The sequence below is a fragment of the Mauremys reevesii genome, linkage group 3 (genome assembly GCF_016161935.1).
Source record: "Mauremys reevesii isolate NIE-2019 linkage group 3, ASM1616193v1, whole genome shotgun sequence".
Classification (NCBI taxonomy): domain Eukaryota; kingdom Metazoa; phylum Chordata; order Testudines; family Geoemydidae; genus Mauremys; species Mauremys reevesii.
In genome coordinates this window covers 150443473-150466114 of record NC_052625.1, presented here as the reverse complement: position 1 = coordinate 150466114, position 22642 = coordinate 150443473, and the positions used below count along the sequence as shown (strand labels likewise).

Sequence of the window (22642 nt, the reverse complement as noted above, 5' to 3'; positions counted from 1 at the left end):
CTGACTAGAGATGGTCACATTAACAGTGAATAATTTACCTAATTAAGTTAGTCTTTTTTTCTGTCCATGAATTGCCATTGTGCAGGTTGTCCTTTTGACTGATTTGTTCCTTATTTGCAATCATTTAGAGCTATGTTCTGCCACATTTTACTCACATTGAATAGTACCTGTTTTTTCTGAGCAGCACCTGTGGAGTAATGTATTACTTAGTGGGAGTTAGGGGTGGCAGAATCTGGCCCTGAATGAGTAGTTTACTAATGAGCATTCATTATTTACCATTCACACCATGTGGTTGGTCCCTTAAGTCACACCTGGTAGTTCCTGTGCTCCTTCATTGGAAGACCTACATTTTCTGAAGAGGAACCCTTTTTATTTCTATTTGCAGATCATTTGTAAACCTCTCTCTCTCTCTCTCTCTTTTTACTGTGTGATTCAAAGCCCATGGAATTGGGTGAGAATCTCTCCATTTACTTCAATGAGCTTTGGATCAGGCTCCTAGTGTGTTCATTCTGTTACGTTTATAAACCACTCAACCCGGTTTAATTTGTAGTCTACAACAAAGTACATTTGGGATTAAGATTTGAACCAAGGTCTTCAAAGGTGGTTGTGTTATTTGCATACACACAGTTCTGCTCCAGCAGGAAAATACACCTCTACCTGCTATAACATGACCTGATATAACACGAATTCGGATATAACTTGGTAAAGCAGTGCTCCGGGGAGGGGAGGGGAGGGGGGGGGGCAGGGCTGTGCACTCTGGCGGATCAAGCCAAGTCTGATATAACATGGTTTCACCTATAACGCAGTAAGATTTTTTGGCTCCCGAGGACAGCATTATATCGAGGTAGAGGTGTAGTGCTTACAAGTCACTTGCATTTATTTTAGCTAGAAAATACATAAAAGGCGGAATGGCTATTTATAGTGACAAAATGGTTTTTAAAACTGCAAATTCTCCAGGGCAGAAACTGTGTCTAGCTCTGTGTTTTGAGAGTACCTAGAACATTTTGGACACTATCACAATCCAATCAACAATAAACACATAGTGGAATCCAGTTTATCCAATCTATTTGGGACTGGGACAGGTCGGATATTCAAACATTCGGATAATCAGGAGAACTGGGAAAGAGCTTTCCATCCCTTATTTTAAGTTGGGGGGAGTGGGCTATCAGGCCCAGGTGGGGCTGACAGCCGCAGCCCCATCTGCCCTGGGCTGACCTCCTGAGCCCCACCACTGTCAGCCTTGGGTGGCTGGTGGTTTGGTTAATGTGAAGAGCTAGATAATGGATAGGAAGCTCAGATAAACAGGGTTCTACTATAGTTTAAGTGTTTGTTTATGACCAGACTAGTGTTTCTAGTGTTTGTGCTGTGCTGGAGGGAGTGAGGATAGGAGCACTTGTGAGCAGTGGTGGAAGGAAGCATTAAACCTGTGGCATCTGCTATATCTTTTAAAAAGGTGGCCTTTCTCCACCGGTTAGTGCACCCATTATTTGGTTTTTATCATCAGCTAAACAAGAACACAGTGTAACTTCTTTGGAGGTTATGATAGCAACTTAGTATCTCTTGTTTACATCACTGCATTATAATTTTGATAATTGCTCATACCTTGTGCCACCACTGTACTGAGATGTACCAGTAACTTTTCACCAGTCTAACAAAAGCGTAAGTGCTGAGTTTTCTGCCCACTACTAGAGAACAACAGAGTGACAAAGGGCTATTGTTTGGTTTCTTAAATTAAAGGAAAGATTCACAAGAAGAGAATATGTGGTGCAATCATCATCTCACCTCTTAACCGATAATACGCTTGATGGCTGGCTAAAATCTGCTTCACTGATTCTTGTGGACAGACTTTCACACCAGTTGGGAAAATAGATGACCTCTTTGTTCGATGCTTTGCCATATCAAATATCCTCCTGATGGTTGACACTCTGGATCTCTTTGTTGTTCTTTCTGTTTTGTCTGCAAGCTGTTTGGCTTCATTACGATTTATTTTATTAGGGATTTCTGTAAGGGATAAAATAATAAAGAGGGACATAAATAAACAAACACACAGTATGTGGGATTTCTGTATGCACTATTGGTTTTAGTCTATTTTCAATACATTATCTTAAACACCAAACACTAGGGTTCTTAAATACCTACATTACTGTGAACATGCCAACAAGTGGGCTGATATACTGTGCTGATATGGGTACGGTCTTCTGATCAGACCATAAAACTGGGAGTCAGGATATCTGATTTCTATTCTCCACTCTGACTAGCTCACTGTGTGACCCTGAGAACACTTAGGATAAAATTTTCTAAAGCACCTAAGGGCCAGATCCAGAAAGGTATTTAGGGGCTTAATTCAGTGGGAGCTAGGTGCCTGAATAGCTTTGAGTATCTGGGCCCAAGTGACTTAGCAGCCTAAGTCCCATATCCAAAAGTGATGTAGGCATGTAGGGCCATTTTTAATGGTATTTAGGTGCCTAAAGATTCATATAGGTGGCAAGTGGGATTTTCAAAAGTGCCTAACTGATAAGGTGCCTAATTCACCTTGATGAAAGTGCCTAGTTATTTTGAAAATCCCAGTAGGCACCTTTAGGCACCTAAATACCTTTACAAATCTAGCCTTTAGGAACCTAAGTTTCATTGAAAGTCACTTCAGGTGCGTTTGCAAATTTGACCCTTAATCTCTCTGTGCCTCAATTTCACCATGAAAAAAACGAGGATGGACATTGCTTCCTGTACTTACTTAAGATTTCATAATCATTTAGATCCTTGTATGGTAGGCACTACAGAGGTGACAAGAGCCTTTGTAGTGAATTGTAGATGTTAGCATAAAGTCATATCATTAGTAATGCAGTGTTGTATTATGGAGAATAACATCCATAAGGAATGGCAATGCTTCCAGGGTGACAAAATCCCTCAATTTAGCCGCAAGTTAGCAAATACCTCCATATTCTGAATGAGAGTTCTTCAGGACACATTTGTCTCATTTCTACAATACACTCAACATGTTATCACACAACACAACAGTTCAAGTTTGATTTTAAAAAGTTTAACAGAGTAAAAATAAGCTGTAAGCTATACATTTCAGTGAGCTGACAAAGTAGCCTTTTGATGAAGATAATGAAGAAGCCCTTGGGTGAAGCAATCAGTGTAGTTTAGATTCTGTTTTTTAATGCTGCATAAATTATAATCAGAGGGGTAGCCGTGTAAGTGGGTATTCACCCACGAAAGCTCATGCTCCAAAACGTCTGTTAGTCTATAAGGTGTCACAGGATTCTTTGCTACTTTTATAAATTATAATGTTGATGTTAAAATGCACTTTTAAGGATACTTTGATGCATTTTCATAGGTCTGATATATTCTCTAGTCATAAATGTAAATAAAATAAATTGTTAGTTGAAAGAACTGCTGTGAAAAGGAAGAGTGAATTCTATAGATAATTGGAAAACTTTTTGAGGCACAAAATAAGAGGCTGACTGTAGTGAGGCGGCCTGGCTCCCGACGGCCCCAGAGAGAGAGGAACCAGAACAGCCACCTCAGTGGGCGGAGCCACCTCAGTGGGCGGAGCCACCACCGCCTGTTCCCGCCCCCAGGAAGTCAAGGGGCGGGACAGGAAGTATAAAAGCCTGGCCTCAACACTCAGTTGGAGCCCAGTGGCTGGAGAGGACAGATGCTGCTGTTCAGGCTCCTGCCGGACTGAGCCTCCCTTGAGCCAGGTACCCGGACGCGGACGGACCGAGCCTCCCTCAAGCCAGGTACCCCGAGGTGGACTGGCCGAGCCCGCCCCGAGCCCGGTACCCCGAGGAGCTGCCCGAGCGTTCCTGTGACCCGAATCCGGAGGAGCAGCCCGACCTAGAGAGCCCTCAGCACGCCGAGGAGCCCATGGTGTGGGACCCCGCTGCAGAGCCCAGCGAGGAGCAGGTACCCATGGAGGGGGAGATGGAGTGTAGCCCGGGGGTAGCCGACCCCTGTCCGGCTGATGGCACTGACGTGCCCATGTCAGTGTGTTGCGGCCAGGATCCCCACTGACTGCAGCGGATCCACGCCGCTGTTAGGGCCCCGGGCTGGGACACAGTGGAGTGGGTGGGCCTGTGTCCCCCCTGCCACCCCACTCACGGGTGGCAGACTCCCCCTCCTACCAGCGGTCAGGCAGAGAAGCCTGCACTTACCTGCTGTGGCTCAGCGCCTAACACAAGGACCTGAGCCCCGGTATTGTTGTGACTGCTCAGCTCCTGCTACAAGGACCTGAGCCTTGAACTATTGGTTACTGCCCCGCCCTGACTAAGGGCCTGGGCTCCCTGAACTAGTGTTGTAGCTCAGCTCCTGAGACAAGGACCTGAGCCCCTGGGACTATTGTTTGTCGCCCCACCCCGACCTAGGGCTGGGGCTTACTGACTATTGTTGCTCAGCCCTGATGCAAGGACCTGAGCCCTGAACTATTATTGTTGCTCAGCTCCTGCTGTAAGGGAGACTAGAACTGCTGTGTTTGGTGCCCCGCCCTGATTGAGGGCCTAGGCTTAGCTTGTTAACTTTGTTGCTGCTCAGCCTGCAGTGGGATCTGAGCTCCCTGGATTCTTGTGTGCTGCCCCGCCCTGAGCTAGGGCTTGGGGCTTACTGACTTTGTAACTGCTCAGCTCCGGCTGCCAGGACCGGAGCTTAGAACTGGTTCACTGCCCCGCCCTGAATGAGGGTCGTGGCTTATTGACTTTGTGGGTGCTCAGCCTGCGGAAAGGGTCTGAGCCTAGACTTAGTGTCTGCTGTCCCGCCCTGACTGAGGGCTGGGACTCATTGCATTAACCATGTGCCTTCTGTTCCGCCCCTGCTTGAGGGGCAGAACCCCAAGACCTTCAGAACCCGGAGACTGATTGGGACCGTGTAGTGAGGCGGCCTGGCTCCCGACGGCCCCTGAGAGGGCACGGCCCCAACCTCGGACTATTACACTGACATAATGTGCATGTAGCCTGGATGCTGATAAATTGGCTGCAAATAACAATTGCATTTTGAAAATGGTCAAACTTTCTAAGTTTGAGGAGAAAGGTGATAAACCAAGAGACCACATTTAAAAGAGAATAAGACTATGGGAAAATTAAGAGTAAAACAAATCAAGTCTATTTTCCTGTGAATTTGAAGAAATTGCCTAAAACAAATAATACAAGTTAGGCAGGGTGCTCATGATGGAAACCATGTATTTGGTGTTTGTTAATACTATTTCAAACCAGCACCTTCCAGTACTTTGGTTCCAGCATCACTGAAATTATGTCAGTTCTTTTTCGATGGATAAAGAGAAAATAAGGACGATGACATCAGTTTGACAATTTGGAACTCAGTGAATTACAGTCTTGCAGAAAAATGGGGAGGAAATAGATAGGAAATGAGTAGCAGAAATACTGGATGTGACAAAAAGGGATGGAAAATCTGGAAATTGAAGAGGCTTTCTTCATATACATGGCTATTGTTGAGTTCTTAATTAATATCTGAATCAGCATCAAATTCTCCATGTGTAGAAATTGTGGAACTTGGTTTTTACAGTTTATAGTAATATTTATAGTTAACATGTGTGATAAGTAATAGTCTTGTGTGTGTGTGTGTGTGTGAAGCATTGACCATTTGGTGACAGTGAGTACCATACAGTGGCTGGATATTTACAAAGTGAAGCCAATACACAATTGTTTTTGCCTTTTAAATCACACTGCAGGTTGCATGGCAGCAGCTTTTAGACTTGCCTAAGTAGAACTGCCTAATCATCTACAAGAGATGTGAAAATGAGGATACAGTATTATAACATTTGTCATATCAAATCACTGCAGTTGACTTATGTAAATATTTGTATCAATGTGTTATTGACATGTGCCACCGCAAATGAGCAAAAAGGGGGAAAATATTCTGAAGAAATGACAGGGGTCAGACGGAGAAGGATAGATTAGTGCTTCTGATATATTTTACCTGTCCTTGGATTCACCACAGCTTATGAATGAAGTAATGTTTCCATATTCAGGGTGCAAACCAATAATAAACAGCCATATTTGTAATGGTGCCCAGTTATGATCCATAAAGGTGAGACAACATGAAAGGATTTTGCACCATGCAAATGCTGTCAAGGGCTGCCAGAAACCATAATGGCAGTAGCAGCAGTGGAAATCTCATGCAGGAAGATTCCAGCCCAGTAAGATCTCCAAGGCAGGTCTGTGCAAGGATGAGATATGCTGGATGAGGCCAAAAGCCCACACAGAGGGGAGAGCAGGGGACTATGGTTTCTGCTCCAGCCCACGTGCTGTATCTGTGGTGATGGCCCAGCTGCACAGGCCTTCCGACCAGTTGGGACTGAGGATTTTGTCGCTAAGCCCATGATAGCTTTTGTATGAAGCAAACAGCTTTCACGAAGGATTTGCTTCTTCTCTAGGATTTGACCCTTTGGCATTAGCTTGAATTAAGATCCATTCTATTTACAAGACTATTATGATGGAGAGTCTCCGTTCAATGCTGGAATAGTGACTGCAGCTTGTGGCACCTATGCTAAGATTGGGATTTAGGCTGCTGGATCAGGGACATTGTATTTACATTGTACTTACATGTACTCACCCTCCTGACCCACCTTCAATAGCCCATGCTCTGCTTTCCTGTTCAGGGCAGGAGTAATCTTCCTCTGCTATAGCTACTCCAGCCACAATCTCCCTTCTCCACATACAGGGGCACAGTGGGACCTGAATGGGGCAGAGAGCTTTGCATGGGCTGTGCTTACCTGGATGGATTTCACCCTATTTGCATCGCATAGGTGACCTATTCCTTTTTGTACACATGATCCCTACTATATGAACTTGTGAGCTCACTCTCTTGTCAAACCTCTATAAAACTTGACTTAGAAAACCCACTGTCACTTCATGATGTTTCCCAGAGTTTACTGAATGCTAATCGAAGAGCAAATTCTCTGTGTATAGAAATGTTCATTTAGACCCATGTCCTCCCTCTGCTTTAGTGGAAACTGTCAATTATACACCTGAGAAATTTTCACCAAAGGGCACAAGCATCTAAATGGCTTAAACATTTTCTGTGCTTGAATATGTGTCATTGGATTATGCAGCTTGTTTTTGTATGCATCTTTGTCTCCTCCTGTTGAATAAAAATATACACATACATAAGTCCTTTGCCGGGTGGTGATGTGCTTATAGACTGTAGTCTACAATATCTCTTTCTCCCCCCACCCTCTTTATATCTGAGTAGACTCGAATCATCCCAATTTTATATAGTGTATTTATTAAGCCCAATACCCAGAACACTTTTTGAAGAAACCACATTCCAAAGAATCCCAGGAATATGGGAATGTATTTTAATTTAAAGCAAAGAATTTTTTTGGGAGGGATATTTTTTCACTGTTGTGTGTATACATAAGATATTTGCCCTGCACAATTCTTTTGCCCTTTTGTTTAGACCTGTTAATTGGCAAAGGCATTTGTACCAGTTTTACCTTCAGGAGATGTATGGAAGCTGGTTTTTATTTCGTCATGATCATTCTAGTTCAGGAAAGCAGACATCGGTCACAGTATGGTGACTTTTTAATAATAAACTTTAGGTGTTTATGTAGTGCATTACAAATGTTTAACTAACTAATCCTCACTAACTACCCTATGAAGGAGATGGGTATAATTCCCCCTCTTTTCCAGATGGCATAATTTACCAGGGCCAAGGCAGGAGTTAGTTTCAGTGCAGATATTAAAATCAGGAATCCCTGTTCCCCCAGTCCTGATAGACTCATAGACTTTAAGGTCAGAAGGGACCATTATGATCATCTAGTCTGACCTCCTGCACAATGCAGGCCATACAATCTCACCCATCCACTTCTATAACAAACCCCTAACCTATGTCTGAGTTATTGAAGTCCTCAAATTGTGGTTTGAAGACCTCATCTCAGACATTTACAACCAGGGCCGGCTCCAGGCACAGCAAAGGAAGCAGGTGCAGCAGTCCGTCTGTTGTTGGGGCGGCACGTCTGTGTCTGCGGCGGCGGATCCTTCAGTGCCTCACTTCCTCTTCGGCGGCACTTTGGCAGCAGCTCAATCGCTCCTCTCAATCGGGCTTTTCTTTTTTTTTTTCTTCGCTGCTCGGGGTGGCAAAAATGCTGGAGCTGGCCCTGTTTACAACACAGGTTCTCAAACTATGGTAGTCCTGAACAGGAAAATCAGAATCTTTTGTTTCAAAAATGTTGAAACAAAACCTTTTGGTAATTTTTTTTTCCAAAAATTTTTGGGGTTAGGAAATTTGTCAAACTGACCTTTTCCTGTGAAAAAGTTTGTTTCAACAAATCAGCATTTTCTGACAAAATAATATTTCATCAAAAATTTCCCAACAGCTCTATTAATTTACATGATGGTAAAAGGTGAGTACTATATGTGGCTATTTAACAGGACTCCTAGGAAAAAAAAGAAATTTAAAAACTTCATGGAGTAGGTCAGTAGGACTTTTTTCTTTTCTAAAGAGAGGAGCAGGGAGGTTTCATCCATGGTTCCTTTCCCATTATTACAGTGGATTTCCTTTATTTATATATATATATATATATATATATATATATATATATATATATATATATATATATATATATATATATATATATATATATATATATATATATATATATATCTCCTTATTTCTCACTGCCAATACTACCTGTTTCTCCTAGTTCTCATTTTTTTTCTTTTTCAAGAAATATACTCATGTGACTGCATTATGCTACTGGGTTAATTCAGAATATGACATTTAGTTTGACTAGATGCCAGAAAGTTGATTATATGCAAAGAGAAGAGTTTCAAAGTTGTGAATGCTTGAATAGAAAAGTAAAGGGTGATATTGGGACAAAAATGTTAAAGTTTGAATAATTCAGTAGGAAAAGAAAAGAACTGCCTGAAATCAACCCAAAGTTTGAAATCAATAAAAAAAAGCAAGTTAGTTGCTATAATATAAGAGCATGTTCTCCAAGTGTAGAGAGGAAGGCTTGATTGATAAATGATGCATACTGCTTTCATAGTAAATTAATTACTAATTAAAACCCAAGACTCATTCAAGGAAGAAAACAGTAACTGGTAACAAAGAAACTGACAAGAAATTACCAATTGGGTTATTTCAACGGCTTTCCTATTGATGTGCTTAGGTCACCCAAAAGCAAGAATTAAGTGTACAGCAAGTAGCACAGTAGACTATTTGATATTTAAATCTGTAGCTGTAGGCAAGGATAATGACATATAATTAAAAATAGATTTGCAGCTCCCTAGAAGTGATTGATTAGTATAAAGTGAAGAAATAATCTAACATATGAGCAGTAGAGCATATAAGGTGCAATTGGCACAGATAAAAGGACAAGTGCTGGACTTCTTATTCAGAACCATACTCCCATTCACTAGTGGGAGCAATCACGAACCACATCTGGTGGTACCTGCCAGTGGTGGGCAGGGCCTCAGCAGCACACTCTTCAGTGTGTCCTGATACCATGGCAGTCCCTCCACCCCAGTTCCATGGGAATGAGGTTAATGGGGGGACAAGCGACAGGACTGAACAGGGCCAAAATTAAGGCAATGCAGGTCTCTACACATGCAACTCAGCCACCCACTCAGAGCAGCAGTGTCAGCAGGGCTGGCCTTACTATGAGGTGAACTGAGGCAGCCGCCTCAGGTGCCAGACTGGGGGGGGGCAACACTAGGACCCAGAGTGTAAAACATTGTCTGTTGGTGCATATGTATTCTCTCTGCTCTAGATGCACAGAGATGGTGGAATGCTGTGCTGGAGGAAGGAGGGCACAAGAGACATAACAGACAGGCTGGAGAAAAGGTGAAAGGGATTAACAGAAAGCAGCAGGAGCTGCAGGGAGAGAGAGGAGGAGGATCCTCTTATGTACCTCTCTAGCACCCCCAGGAGCCTGGACTGATTAACACCAGCGTCTCAGGGAGCTTCCTGTTTCCTGCTGCTTCCCTGAACCCACTTGAGGAGAACAGACAGTCAACTGAAGTAGTAGGAGCCAGTTAGGCCCTTAAGAAGCTGATATCTTCCCTCACTCAGGCCCTGCTACCAGCCTGCTTATTTGCCCCCTTCAACTGAGTGTTGAGAGCCACTATAGCTGGCAGAGAACAGCAGTCATAAGTGAAAGAAGAAAATGCCCCTCTGGGGCAGCTTTCAGAAAAAGAAAGAAAGCAAAGGAATCTTTTCTATCTAAGCAGAAAGGAGCTCTCCTGAGATACATAGACACAAATGTTCATGGTGAACCTTCCGGCCCCAGTGAGGATGTGAGTGGTGAGGAGATGTCTGATCATCCAGTTAGTCAGAGTGCAGGTGACCTGGTAGCTACTGCAGCATCCATATCTCCATCTCAAATGGATGTAACTATGCACATTCCTGAAGAAAAGTGCAGATCAGAGAAGAGTGTGGTGGAGACGCAAGAAACAGCTGCTGCTGAGTTTAGTTCCTTAAGTCCATATGATCCAGGACTGTGGACCCACTTGAGCAGTAACCTGAGGGACTTCCCTGAACTGCATGGACCACAGAAAGTAAAAAAACTTAATGTTCCCCCAAGACAATGAAAATAGAAGTTTCCATCCAACACATTACTGGTGTTAAATCCCCAATGGTGACAAAGTGGAGAGGCCATGGCTTATGTACTCAAAACCCCAGAATGCTGCATACTGTTTTTGTTGCAAACTCTTCCAGTCTAATGTTCCAGCCACATTGGGTTCTACAGGAACAAAGGACTGGAAAAATCTGGCTATAAATCTGGCATGCGATGAGAAGGCAGCAAATCACCGGAGAGCATTCCATAGGTGGAAAGAGCTTGAGATGAGATTAAGGTTAAAGGCCCCCATAAATGATCAGCATCAAGAGAAGATTGCATCAGAGTCTCTGTACTGGCAAAATGTTCTGAAAAGGCTCATTGCCATTGTGAGAATGCTTGCTACCCAAAACCTAGCACTGCATGGCACTTCAGATCAGCTGTATGTGCCAAACAATGGAAACTTCCTTAAAATTATGGAGCTGATGGCTGAGTTTGATGCTGTACTCCAGGAGCATCTAAGAAGAGTCACCACCCAAGAAATGTACACACACCACTACCTTGGAAAAACAATTCAAAATGAGATCATACAGTTACTGGCCACCAAAGTCAAACAGAAAATGTGGCAGATCTGAAGTCAGCAAGATATTACTCTGTTATTCTGGACTGTGCACCTGACATCAGCCATATGGAACAAATGACTTTAATGGTGCATTTAGTAACAACAACAGAACCTAGTGAAAATGTCCATGCAATGGTGACTGTCAGAGAGCATTTTCTAGAATTTATTGCCATTGATGACACTACAGAAGCTGGTATGACAAATGTGTTTCTTAAAAAGCTGGAAGATACAGGAATTGAGAGAGCTGACATGAGAGGTCAGGGCTACGACAATGGTGCCAACATGGGAGGAAAGAACAGAATGCAGACACGGATCCGAGAGTTAAACCCTCAAGCTTTTTTTGTCCCATGCAGTTCTCATCCATTGAACTTGGTGGTCAGTGATGCAGCATCAGCTTCTAGTGAGGCTGCTGAATTTTTTAATGTAATTCAAAGTATCTACGTATTTTTCTCTGCATCAACTCATTGATGGCAAATTTTGAAGCAACATCTGGGAACATCCTCTCTGACACTGAAACCACTGAGTGCCACATGAAGGGAAAGTTGAGTGGAGGCCATAAAGCCTATCAAACCCCAAACTGGGAAGATAGATGATGCCATAGTTGCCATTATGGAGGATAATACTATGACAGGAACTGTTTGTGGGAGAACAGTGGCAGAGGGAAATGGAATCACCAGAAAAATACATAACTTCAAATTTCTGTGTGGCTTAGTGTTGTGGCATGACATATTGTTTGAAATAAATCTTGTAAGCAAGAGACTCCACGGTGTTGACCTTGATATAGCCGGAGCAATGGAACAACTGGACAAAGCAAAGTCATACCTACAGTTTTACCAATCTGATGAGGGATTTCAAAACATTCTGAAGAGTGCACAGAAGTTGGCAGAGGAACTTCACACTGAAGCTATTTTCCCACCCATTCAAGAATACATGAGTCACTGAAGAAGACGACATTTTGATTATGAGGCACGGGATAATCCCATAAGAGACCCCAAACAACAATTTAAAGTTGAATTCTTTAACCAGGTGCTAGATTGTGCAATACAGTCAGTTGAAGAATGTTTCATGCAGCTCAAGGAACACAGCAGTATATTTGGGATGTTGTATGATATTCCAAAACTCCTCACTATACCTGAAGAAGGCCTGAAGCAGCAATGCAGGGCACTAGAGACGGTGTTGACACATGATGACATGCACGATATTGATGAGAGTGATTTAGGTGATGAACTGAAAGCCCTTTCAAGATAGATTTTCAGCAGGATCAACTCCAAAGGCTGTTCTGGAATATATGTGCACAAATAAGATGACCACGCTCTTTCCAAATGCTTTTGTTGCTCTGCACATACTTCTAACACTTCCTGTAACAGTTGCAGTGGAGAACGCAGTTTCTTCAAGTTGAAGTTAATAAAAACACATCTATGTTCCACAATGACACAGGAGAGGCTGGTCGGCCTTGCAACCATCTCAATGGAGCATGAACTGGCCCAGACTGTGGATCTTCAGGAAACAGTTCAAATCTTTGAACCACTTCAATTATTCAAACAGATAAAAATGCCAATGTTTACTATGCAGACAAGGAAAGTTACATTTGCTGTTCAGGCATTTGAAAGTTAAGTGATACTTAACATTTTTCAACAAGGCATTTTAAGTTGTTAGCTCTCCTTTATTGGGGTAGATAGCAGAGAAATGCCATGAGAGAAGCAGAACAGGAAGAAGGCAGAATTGAGACCTTTCAAAGTTTTGGCCCAAGTGAGGGGGCGGGGGCATCATTTGAGCTCCCTGCCTCAAGTGACAAAATGTTGTGGGCTGGCCCCTCATCTGCCCAGGTGGCAGGGACAGTAAGCATGGATCTTCTTCTTTCCCTTAGGAGTGACAGCACGGGCCTCTTCCTTTTGGAAAACTGGGAACAAAAGCTGTGTCAGAGGGGTTTCCCAGTCCTTATCCCAGCATTTGGGGGGGTGTTTATTTGCTCTGGCTGATGGACTGAGCCCACAAAAACACAGTATTTTGCTTGGGTCTATTGGCAGGGCCCCCAGAGTGGTGGGTCCTGGGTTTAACACTCCATAGTGAAATGTATGGTGCTATTTATGCTTCTTGGTGCTATTGTTTTGGACTATCTGCCAACTCACTCAGATAACGTATATTGGCTACATTCGGGTCACATTTCCAAACTTCTGCTGAGAAACATGAGGGATAAAAACTGACCTTTAAAAAAAAAAATTAAAGTGAGAGTCTGAAGTAATCACATGATTCCAGGATCTGGGACCATGGGCACCGGCCTATAGTACATATGACTTAATCTAACCCTGGGCTGGAGGATGGCCACTTTCTGCTACAATGTATTTCCACAAACCTGCAGTGATTGCCTCATGCTAGATAATATTGATCCTGTCTCAACTTCCCTCGCCAATTTCCCCCTCCCCCCAAAATACAAAACACCCTAAGCATGTTGGGGGGCATTAGCCAACACAGATCATGGCCCCATAAATCTTATCATAGAATCATAGAACCATAGCATTAGAAGAGACCTAACGCCTTGCCCGAGATGTAGGATTTGTTGCGTCTAAACCAGGGGTTCTCAAACTTCATTGCACTGCAGTCCCCCTTCTGACAACAAAAATTACTACACAATCCAGGAGAAGGGACCGAAGCCTGAGTACTGCCGCCCTGGGTTGGGGGACCAAAGCCCAAGCCTCACTGCCCCAGGCCGGGAGGCCAAAACCAAATGCCAAGGCTTCAGCCCCAGGCAGGGGGGCCTGTAAGTTGAGCCCCACCACCCAGGGTTGAAGCCCCTTCAGCTTCAGCCCTGGGCACTGGGGCTCAGGCTTCAGCCCCAGACTGCACCAAGTCTAAGACAGCCCTGCTGACCCCATTAAAATGCGGTTGTGACCCACTTTGTAGTCCCGACCCACAGTTTGAGAACCGCTGGTCTAAATCATCCAAGACAGATGGCTATCCAGCCTCTTTTTGGTTAAGGGAGTACAGTATGGAGCCACCATCTTTAGAATGTTCCAGAATCCATGGGATTTCTGTCTTTGAGAACCCAGGAAAGCTGTGGTTTTGGTCTGTCATCTCTAGCTGCTCCATAGGATGATTGTGTGGCCTTCATTATTTACTTAGGCAAAATTCCCATCAAAGTCTGGAGGAATTGTCTTACTGTACTATAATATTCAAATGACACAATGTACTGCTGAGGCCATTTTCCTTGTATGAATGAATGACTGATCCAATTTAATAATTAGTAAAGAAAAATCCTGAGTCAAGAACATGTATTAAAATAAAACAATAAAAGAGTTTTTGATGATTTATTTCCAGATATGAAGTTTACAAAATGACAGTCTTAAAAGTCTAGATTAGGGGGAAAAAACATTATTTGCAAAACACAGTTTGTTTGTTTTTTTTAAAGCAATGACTTTAAAATAGATAAGCAAAGGGATAGTGAGCTAAGTAAGCGCAACTTGATTTTTCTCCCCCAGGAACCTCTATGGATTAGCATTGCAGTACCAGACATCACTGTTTTCACTCAACAGTGCACCAGGTGCTTTGGAATTTCAGTGAATGGGAAGGAATTAACTGAGTATCCCTAAGGAACTTGACCATTGACATACTGCTCCCCTCCCCCAAATTTTTGTTCTTCCCACTTGCCCACACAGAAGTCCTTGGTTTTCTGACATCCTAAACCAGATGAAAAGAGAGAGAGAGATGGAAACTCAAACACCAATCACTGAAAACAAACTCTGAAGCAGACAGATTGAAACAGAATTTCTCCAATCCTATTTTGAGGGTGTATAACAGGCCAAGAGAACCTTCTTCTCAGAATCCATAGAACCTGCCAAATCCTAACCTAAGGAGCTAGTCAGGGTGGAAAACTGCTTCATTAACACTGACTCCCTACTGTCTACAGCCAAGTATACACAGCATCATGCTCAGTGAAGAACAATCCTCCTACTTTGCTGTAAAAGATCACACATGTTTGGGAAGGTTCCTCTTGTTGCACAGATCTAAGCCTTTACACTGACCAACAAACAGCTCATCTTCAGTCTGAGTTCACACATTCACTCTACAGGAAGTATTGGTCACGTTGAAGAAATCTTGACTTAAGACCAGTGAATCTGGACCCTGCCCGGTAAAAGTGAGTGGGTCTTTCCTGACAGAAATAATCAATGCCTCATTCAGGAAAGGAATCTTCCCTTCCTCCTTCAACCAAGTGCAACCAGCATTGAAGAAATGCATCCTGGGTGCAGCAAATCTATTCAAGCCCTGCCCAGTATAAAACCTTCCATTTCTGAGCGAGTTCTTAGAGAAACTAGCCAAAGGCTTCCTATGAGCTCATCTAGCTGAAGCCAATACCCAGGATCCAGCACAATCTGGTTTCAGGCCAAGACATGGGCCAGAAACAGCATTAATGTCATTGGTGGATGATTTCTTGATGTTAGTGAAAGAGAACAGACATCCATTCTCATTCTCCTGGACCTCTCTGCAGGATTTGTTGACCCTGCGAATACTGCTGCCCCACCTGAGAGAGGTGGCAAGGGTCCTAGCGAATGCTCAATAATGATTCAAGTGCTTCCTTGAGGGATGCATCCAAAGGACAGTGAAGAGACACTGCACCTCTGCCACTAGGCTCCTCATTTAAAGAGTGCCTTTAGGATCAATTCTCCATACCAGTGACTCCTAACCTTTACAGACAACTGTACCCCTTTCAATAGTCTGATTTGTCTTGTGTACCCCTAAGTTACACCTCACTTAAAAACTTATAAAATCAGACATAAAAACACACAACTGTCACAGCACACTACTGAAAAATTGCTTACTTTCTCATTTTTACCATATAATTATAAAATGAACCAATTGGAATATAAATATTGTTCTTACATTTCAGTGTGTAGTATACAGAGAAGTATAAACAAATCACAGTCTATGAAGTTTGTTTGTACTGACTTTGCTATTACTTTTTATGTAGTCTGTTGTAAAACTAGGCAAATATTTAGATCAGTTGAGTACCCCCTGGAAAACCCCTGTGTACACCAAGGAGTACATGTACCCCTGGTTGAGAACCACTGTTCTATTCAATGCTATTCAGCATCTACATGCAGTCACTAAGAGAACTGTGAGACAACATGGGCTCAAGTGCCACCAATTTGCAGATGACATCCAACTTTATCTATCCTTTGATATGTACAAGCACCACCAAGATAGTTCATTGCTTGGGCAAGATCAACTAATGGGTGAAGAGAGCAGCTGGTTGAGGGTGAAGTAAGATGATGGTTATGCTGGTTGGCAGAAGAAAGCACATTTAGGAGTCTGAAGCCATGGTGTCTAAAAGATCACCTAAAGCTCTGCGATAATGACACCAGTCTGTAGGCAAATGGAACTGTCCACTGCAAAGGGAACGCTTACCTGTGCAGGAAATAGAGCTTTCTCAGTCCATGAATCTGCAATGAACTTCTACAGGAGCTAAGAACCTCAACAAACCTCACTACATTTTGTTCCACTTTAAGGTTCTTGACATAGCCTTCCTAAGAGAAAGGAAGGATGGTGCAGAGTTTAGGGTGATAGATTGGGATATGGAGTCTTACATTCAGTTCTTTGCTCTGCCACAGCCTTTCAGTGTGACCTTGGGTAAATCACTTAGTCTCTCTGTGCCTCAGTTTCCTTTTGGTAAAGTGGGGATAACAGTACTTCCCCAATACATTAAGGTCTGTGAGGCACAAAAGGGGACCTCAACTGCATTAGGTATAAACACTTAGCAATTTTGTGAAAATGTAGGGGTGCTCTTTGGTGATTCTTAATATGGTGTTAGATCTGGCACTGTCTGTCCCATAATTGTGGTGGAACCCTTCACTGTAGGGGTCACTCTGAGTAGCTGACCTAGCCTCCCCACCTAGGGAAAGAGAAAAGAAGCCACTCTTTTAGGTGTCACCTAACTTATACTTAAGGGTCATTAAGCGGCAATGCCAAAGAGAACAACCTTAATGGCTCTAGCCTGTTCTCCTGGGGAGTACTGAAACACGTCTGAACAGAATGGGTTGGACTGAAGGACCCATGGACCCTCAGGAGGATCTGGGCTTGCTAGGAGAATGTAAGTTGGTTCTGTTCTGTTCCTTTAATGTAAGAGGAAAATCTGTCTAACTTAGCCTGTAGTGAAACATAAGAGCAGGTGAAACTAAAGATGTGTCAGATCTTTGTTATTGTGCAATCCCTTTTTCTCTAATGCTTTGTTCCCACTATTTAATAAAAAAAATTGCTTTAATAAGGTCAATATCACAGGTTCCTGAAGGTGCCTGAAATGCAGTCTGGCCTGCAAGGTGGTAGGTGGTATTGGGCCCCAGTCTAAGATGCCAAGATTCCACCCCAAGACAGATAAGGCCAGAAGCTGGGAATGGGCAACAGGGGATGTCGCCAGAAGCAGAACAGAGAACTGCCTGAAGCTGGGAATGGGCAACAGGGGATGGATCATTTGATGATTATCTGTGCTGTTCATTCCCTCTGAAGCACCTGGCATTTGCCACTGTCAGAAGACTGGATACTGGGCTAGATGGACCTTTAATCTGACCCAGTATGGCCATGCTTATGTTCTTATGTAAGGAGAAGAGGCCTTCAGAAATGGTGCCCTCAGAGAGACCGGAAAAGGGGCAGAGACACAGCTAGTCCTGTGTCCATGACAAACGTGTACGTATAATTTAGGGTGAAAAAAAATTAAATCCCATAACAAATACACCAGAATGCATATACGGTTTTTCTCCTGAGGAAAGAATGAGAGCACATGAACCACACATGACAGAAGTTAGTCTTGTTACTTAATGTCTGACTAGAAGGCGCTAAGATACCATAGTTACGAGGGCACTGTAAGAACTTGTGCAGAATGTACTAAACCTAAATATGGCTTTCTAGCATGTGGAAAGTAATTTGGGTAAATCTCCCTTCACTGTGGCCTTTAACTTAGACCCTTCAAGGGGAGACAGCCCTTTATTGGTAATAAATATCTTGTCCTCTAGAGTCATCTCTATTGTTTTTCTCTTAAAAGCTATCTTGTCTAAGTATTTATAATGCATCAATCACCATAGTATCTGTGTGCAAACCTAGAATACATGTGCTACTCCTGTTTAATATTCACTGACAATACTAATATTTTATTACATATATTTAAATTTGGAGTTGTCAAGAAATGTTAAATATTAAAAACCATTCCTAATTAATTCACTATTTTTGCATTCAAAATCAGGTGAATTTAATTTTTTCAGTTGTTTATAAACATAAACAGGGACGCTACCATCCTTAATTCATCAAGATAAATTTTTATTTCATAGATGAACTGTGGAATAATTCTGATGAGTAAATCTGGCATACCCATGTTTTGTTTCTTTTAATTTTTAATGATTTTTCCCCCCTTCCTATGGCATAGATTTGTTTAACCCTTTTCTCAAGGGAAATTACAGTAACAAAAATCTGCAACAGTTACTGTTGAATTGGCACAGCTCAACAGGAAGGGATAAGTCAGAATGAATTAAAATGATTTCACAGAGCACACAGAAAGCCATTGTCTCCTAAAGAATGACTGTGAGTGAATGGAGAATACTTGTCTACTTAAAAACCAACTCAAACTTAGCAGCCTTGAGCACTGTTATGTAGCTCGCATACAGTCTTTCTGACTGAAAGCAGGGTACAAAAGTACATAATTTTAATACATAATTTTAGGAGATCCTGCTATAACTCAGAACCTATCAACATTTTCATTGGTGAATTTGTATTTTCAGTGCTTTGTAACTCACATTCATTCTAGGTTGAAATGTAGCACACACTTCGTGTTGGGTTTTAGTTCTGTGTTAAAAAGGGGTTGTGCCTGCTTAGTGGTAAGGTAATGCGTAGAACATGAGTTCAAGTTCAGTCTTTGGATCCTCCTAGGACTAACAAGTTCTGGAGCATCGTTGAACCCATGAAGTCCCCTTGTATTCCTCTCTAGAAACCCCCTTTGACATGTGTAGTCTTCTTGTTTGTTGAAGATCTCACAGCAAAATTAGATGGGTAGGGAGAAAATAGAATAGCTCAGAAAACTAACTCCATTTTTTTTTTGGCCACCTTGAAAATAACAATTTGAGTTTGACAGTTCTGTGATAGGGCGGAAAAATCAGCAATTGATTAATCCATGAACTGGTTTAGAGACTATTACTGTTCTGAAGATTTTTGTTTTAAAAGGAAAAAAGTTAATTTGCATTTGAGCCTTCAATTTCCTAAGAATGCTTAGTATCTCCAACTATCCATGTATAGCAATTGCACTGTATAGTAGACTGGAAGGGCCATGAAAGTTTTGAACACATCTAGATTATTTCTGCTATCCACTAACACCCACTACTTGAATGTAAGTAGTTAAGGTGAGATTTTTAAACATATTTAGGTGCCTAAAGATGCAAATAGTCAAATAGTGGGATTTTCCAAAGCACCTGAATCCCCATTGATTAGACATCTAAATATGTTTGAGGTTCTGGGCCCTCGGCACTTCTGAGAATCCCATGAGCCACCTGTCTGCATCTTTGAACACCTAAATACCTTTGAAGTCAATGCATGTATATTTGAGAGCAGAATTTAATTTTAAAATGGTTTTCCTATACAATATTAATAATGAATATGTATGACAACAAAAATAATATCAATATGTGTATGGACATATATTATAAACATGGGGGATTTTACCAATTATTATTAAAAATGAATGTATATAACAAACTACTGCCCGATAAACCGACAAAAGCCAGGAAATTCCTATAATCTTTGTTCCTAAGTATTGCAATAATATTTGATCAAACTGTTGTTTGCTGCTATTTATTTTAAAGAATTAAAAATAGAGATGAAAAAAATCTATTTAATCATTTAGTCCTTTTCCTCTTTAGTTGCAAGATCCCTAGATATTATCTAGCATGTCTTCCACAGGTGGTATTAAATGTTCCAGTAATGGGACTTCTATTAAATCTCTTGCAGAAAACACTCACAAACCAGTCTGGCACTTTGTTAGGATGTTTCCCCTAATATTTAGCCTAAACTTCTCTTTGTAACATGCCATCCAATTATACTGTTATCAGATATATTGCAATATCTAGGTACAAGAAATGATGATAAGCCAGAATATTCAGCTTTACTTTTCATTTCATTTCTTTCTAGTTTTATAATCACAATTGTACGCATTATTGATACCATCATTAGTGCATTAATAATAACACAGAATGTTTCATCTTATAATTTTGTAAATGCATGCCTTAAATACAAAGGCAATGCAGTTTGGTAAATCTTTTTTTCCTCATCACATTCATTGGATTTATATACTCACTCTCACTCATTCCCTTTCTGCCGTACTTCCAAATGTTAAGTAATTCATTGCAATTATTTATGTGAAATGAAAAGGTAAAGCGGCACCATATGAATTAACTGCAACTGCTGCTAGCACTTAGCTGACCCATTATGTTTTTCCAAGGTAAAATATCCTCAGTACTTGGATGCACTAAATCTTCTCCATAGCTGTATGTCTATATTTCAGTGAGCTAAAACAATTATTAAAAAAACAAAAACAAAATCTGCAAACAGAAAAATGGTAATAGTCTTTGCAGCACAAATGAAGATTTCTAAATGTTATTAACAGTAGACTAAAGAATGCTGGGGCTCTCTCTTCCTCTACAAACATTTAAATACAAATGGAAATGCTCTTTTTCTGATACTGCCTGATCACTGCATTTAACTAACATGACTAGGACTGAAAGAAAGCAAGATATGTTAGGCCATTTATGAATCCCTTAGGCAAAGTATAAAGCAATAGCGACCTGGGATTTTAATTAGATGACATAAATGACAAAGACAGACAGAAAAGTTAGTAAGCAATCTAAAAAATAACAACAAACAAGGAAATAAAAACCCCAAACCAAAAATGAAATCAATCAATCAAACCAACAAACAAAAACCCCTGGATAATTATGGAATAAACATGGGGTTACCTGCACTGTACACTTTTATCTGCTAGGTAGTCCCAGACATCTAATAAAGTTGTGGCCTGATTAAACCCATGTCAAATGTCCCCGTCCTTCTTTTAGTATAGCCAGACAAACAAAAACCCCAACAACCTTTTGTGACAAGAATAAAATCTGATGGTTTTTTTTCTCCTGTATGTAAATGAACAAGGGGAAAAACACATCTCAATGTTTTTGTTTTTGTTCTTGTTCATGCTGAAAAATTAAAGAAAGACTTGTGAACTTTTCAATATGTCTAAAGGAACAATTGTTAGTTGCTTCACTGAATACAGAATAGTTGTCTCTGTTCTGTCTTGCTTTTATTCTGCCTAAAGGCTTACAAATCAATGCTTCCTTTTATTTTTTGTAGGAATCTATTCATTGAAACAGCTTTTAAATTTGTTACATATCAGAAAAAAGTACTATGATGATTTTTTTTATATTTTTCACTAAGTACTTAAGTCAGCAGATGTATTCTTTTTCATTTTTCTTTTATAATGTTTATATTTTTCTGCTGTACATATTTACCAGTAACATAGTCCTTATTTATATTGCTATTTTCTGGGGTTTTTGTCAGTATTGTTTCCACCTACAATATTTGTGTATATACCTAGGAGTCTTTTAAGTTGGCCATGACAATGTCCAGTAAAGCCAAAAATACGCTTTCTTTTCAGTTCAGTAACAACGAATTCTCATTTAAGAGTACAGTCATTTTCTTACGCAGTCACTTCAGCTATGTGCCCCTTCTACGTAATTTGTAATTGTTCTTTCATCTAGAAACATAAATAAGTAAATAAACTAACGTGCATTTTTTACAGCGAGTTTAATGCTGAGCAAACCTACATGATACAAGTTAACTTGACAGGCTACCCTAAGAAAATGTTGACTTAACAGTATCACTAACCTAGACTTCTATAGCACCCAATTCTAGGCAGTGACTTTTATAGCTAGGGAAAACAACTTGACCTTTCCAAAGATTCTCCAACTATGACACAAAATAAATAAATAAAATCATTTTACATGTGAACTTACCTTTGCTTCCTTGAACTTGGAGAGCAAGACAAATGACCAGAAATATTAATCCAGTTTTCAAATGCATGCTGGCAATTCAGAACTTGCAAGGATTGTCATACAGGAAATATGACTAGTTTAGACTGGCTAACAGATTTCTTTTTAAGAACTAAAATTCCCAAACTGCCTCGTATTCCTAGTTTTTTAAGAAAGTGCCCAACAGTTTGAATTGTTTTGAATCTCAGGCAAAGAGTGAAACAGGTGCCAGAACACAGTTACTGAACAAACCCTTCAAACACACACACTAGTAGTCCAGGAGACTGAAAGGGGGACTGGAGTGGTAAACTCCTAAATGTGACAAGAGTGACGAAGTTTAAAAAAAAAACAACCAAGTGTCTGTTTCTGGAATAATCTGTTTATCTACTGCTCAGACATAATCCCTCTTATGGTCCAGCTGGAAGAGCTGTCTTCATCTTATTAACCTTCTGGAGTGGCATCTGTCAG

General features: G+C 41.2%; 1 protein-coding gene across 2 annotated transcripts in view; it reads right to left on the bottom strand.

The window, feature by feature from the left end:
• Positions 1-22366, bottom strand: part of IMPG1 (interphotoreceptor matrix proteoglycan 1) — a 98074-nt gene extending 75708 nt beyond the window's left edge. For both annotated transcript variants that reach the window (XM_039531529.1, XM_039531530.1), the window contains exons 1-2: positions 22160-22366; positions 1783-2001 (exon numbers count right to left, since the gene is read on the bottom strand). In XM_039531529.1, coding sequence (XP_039387463.1) covers positions 1783-2001; positions 22160-22226 — 286 coding nt within the window. In that variant the 5' untranslated portion in view covers positions 22227-22366. The remainder of the gene's footprint in view (positions 1-1782; positions 2002-22159) is intronic.
• Between the last annotated feature and the right edge of the window lie 276 nt (positions 22367-22642).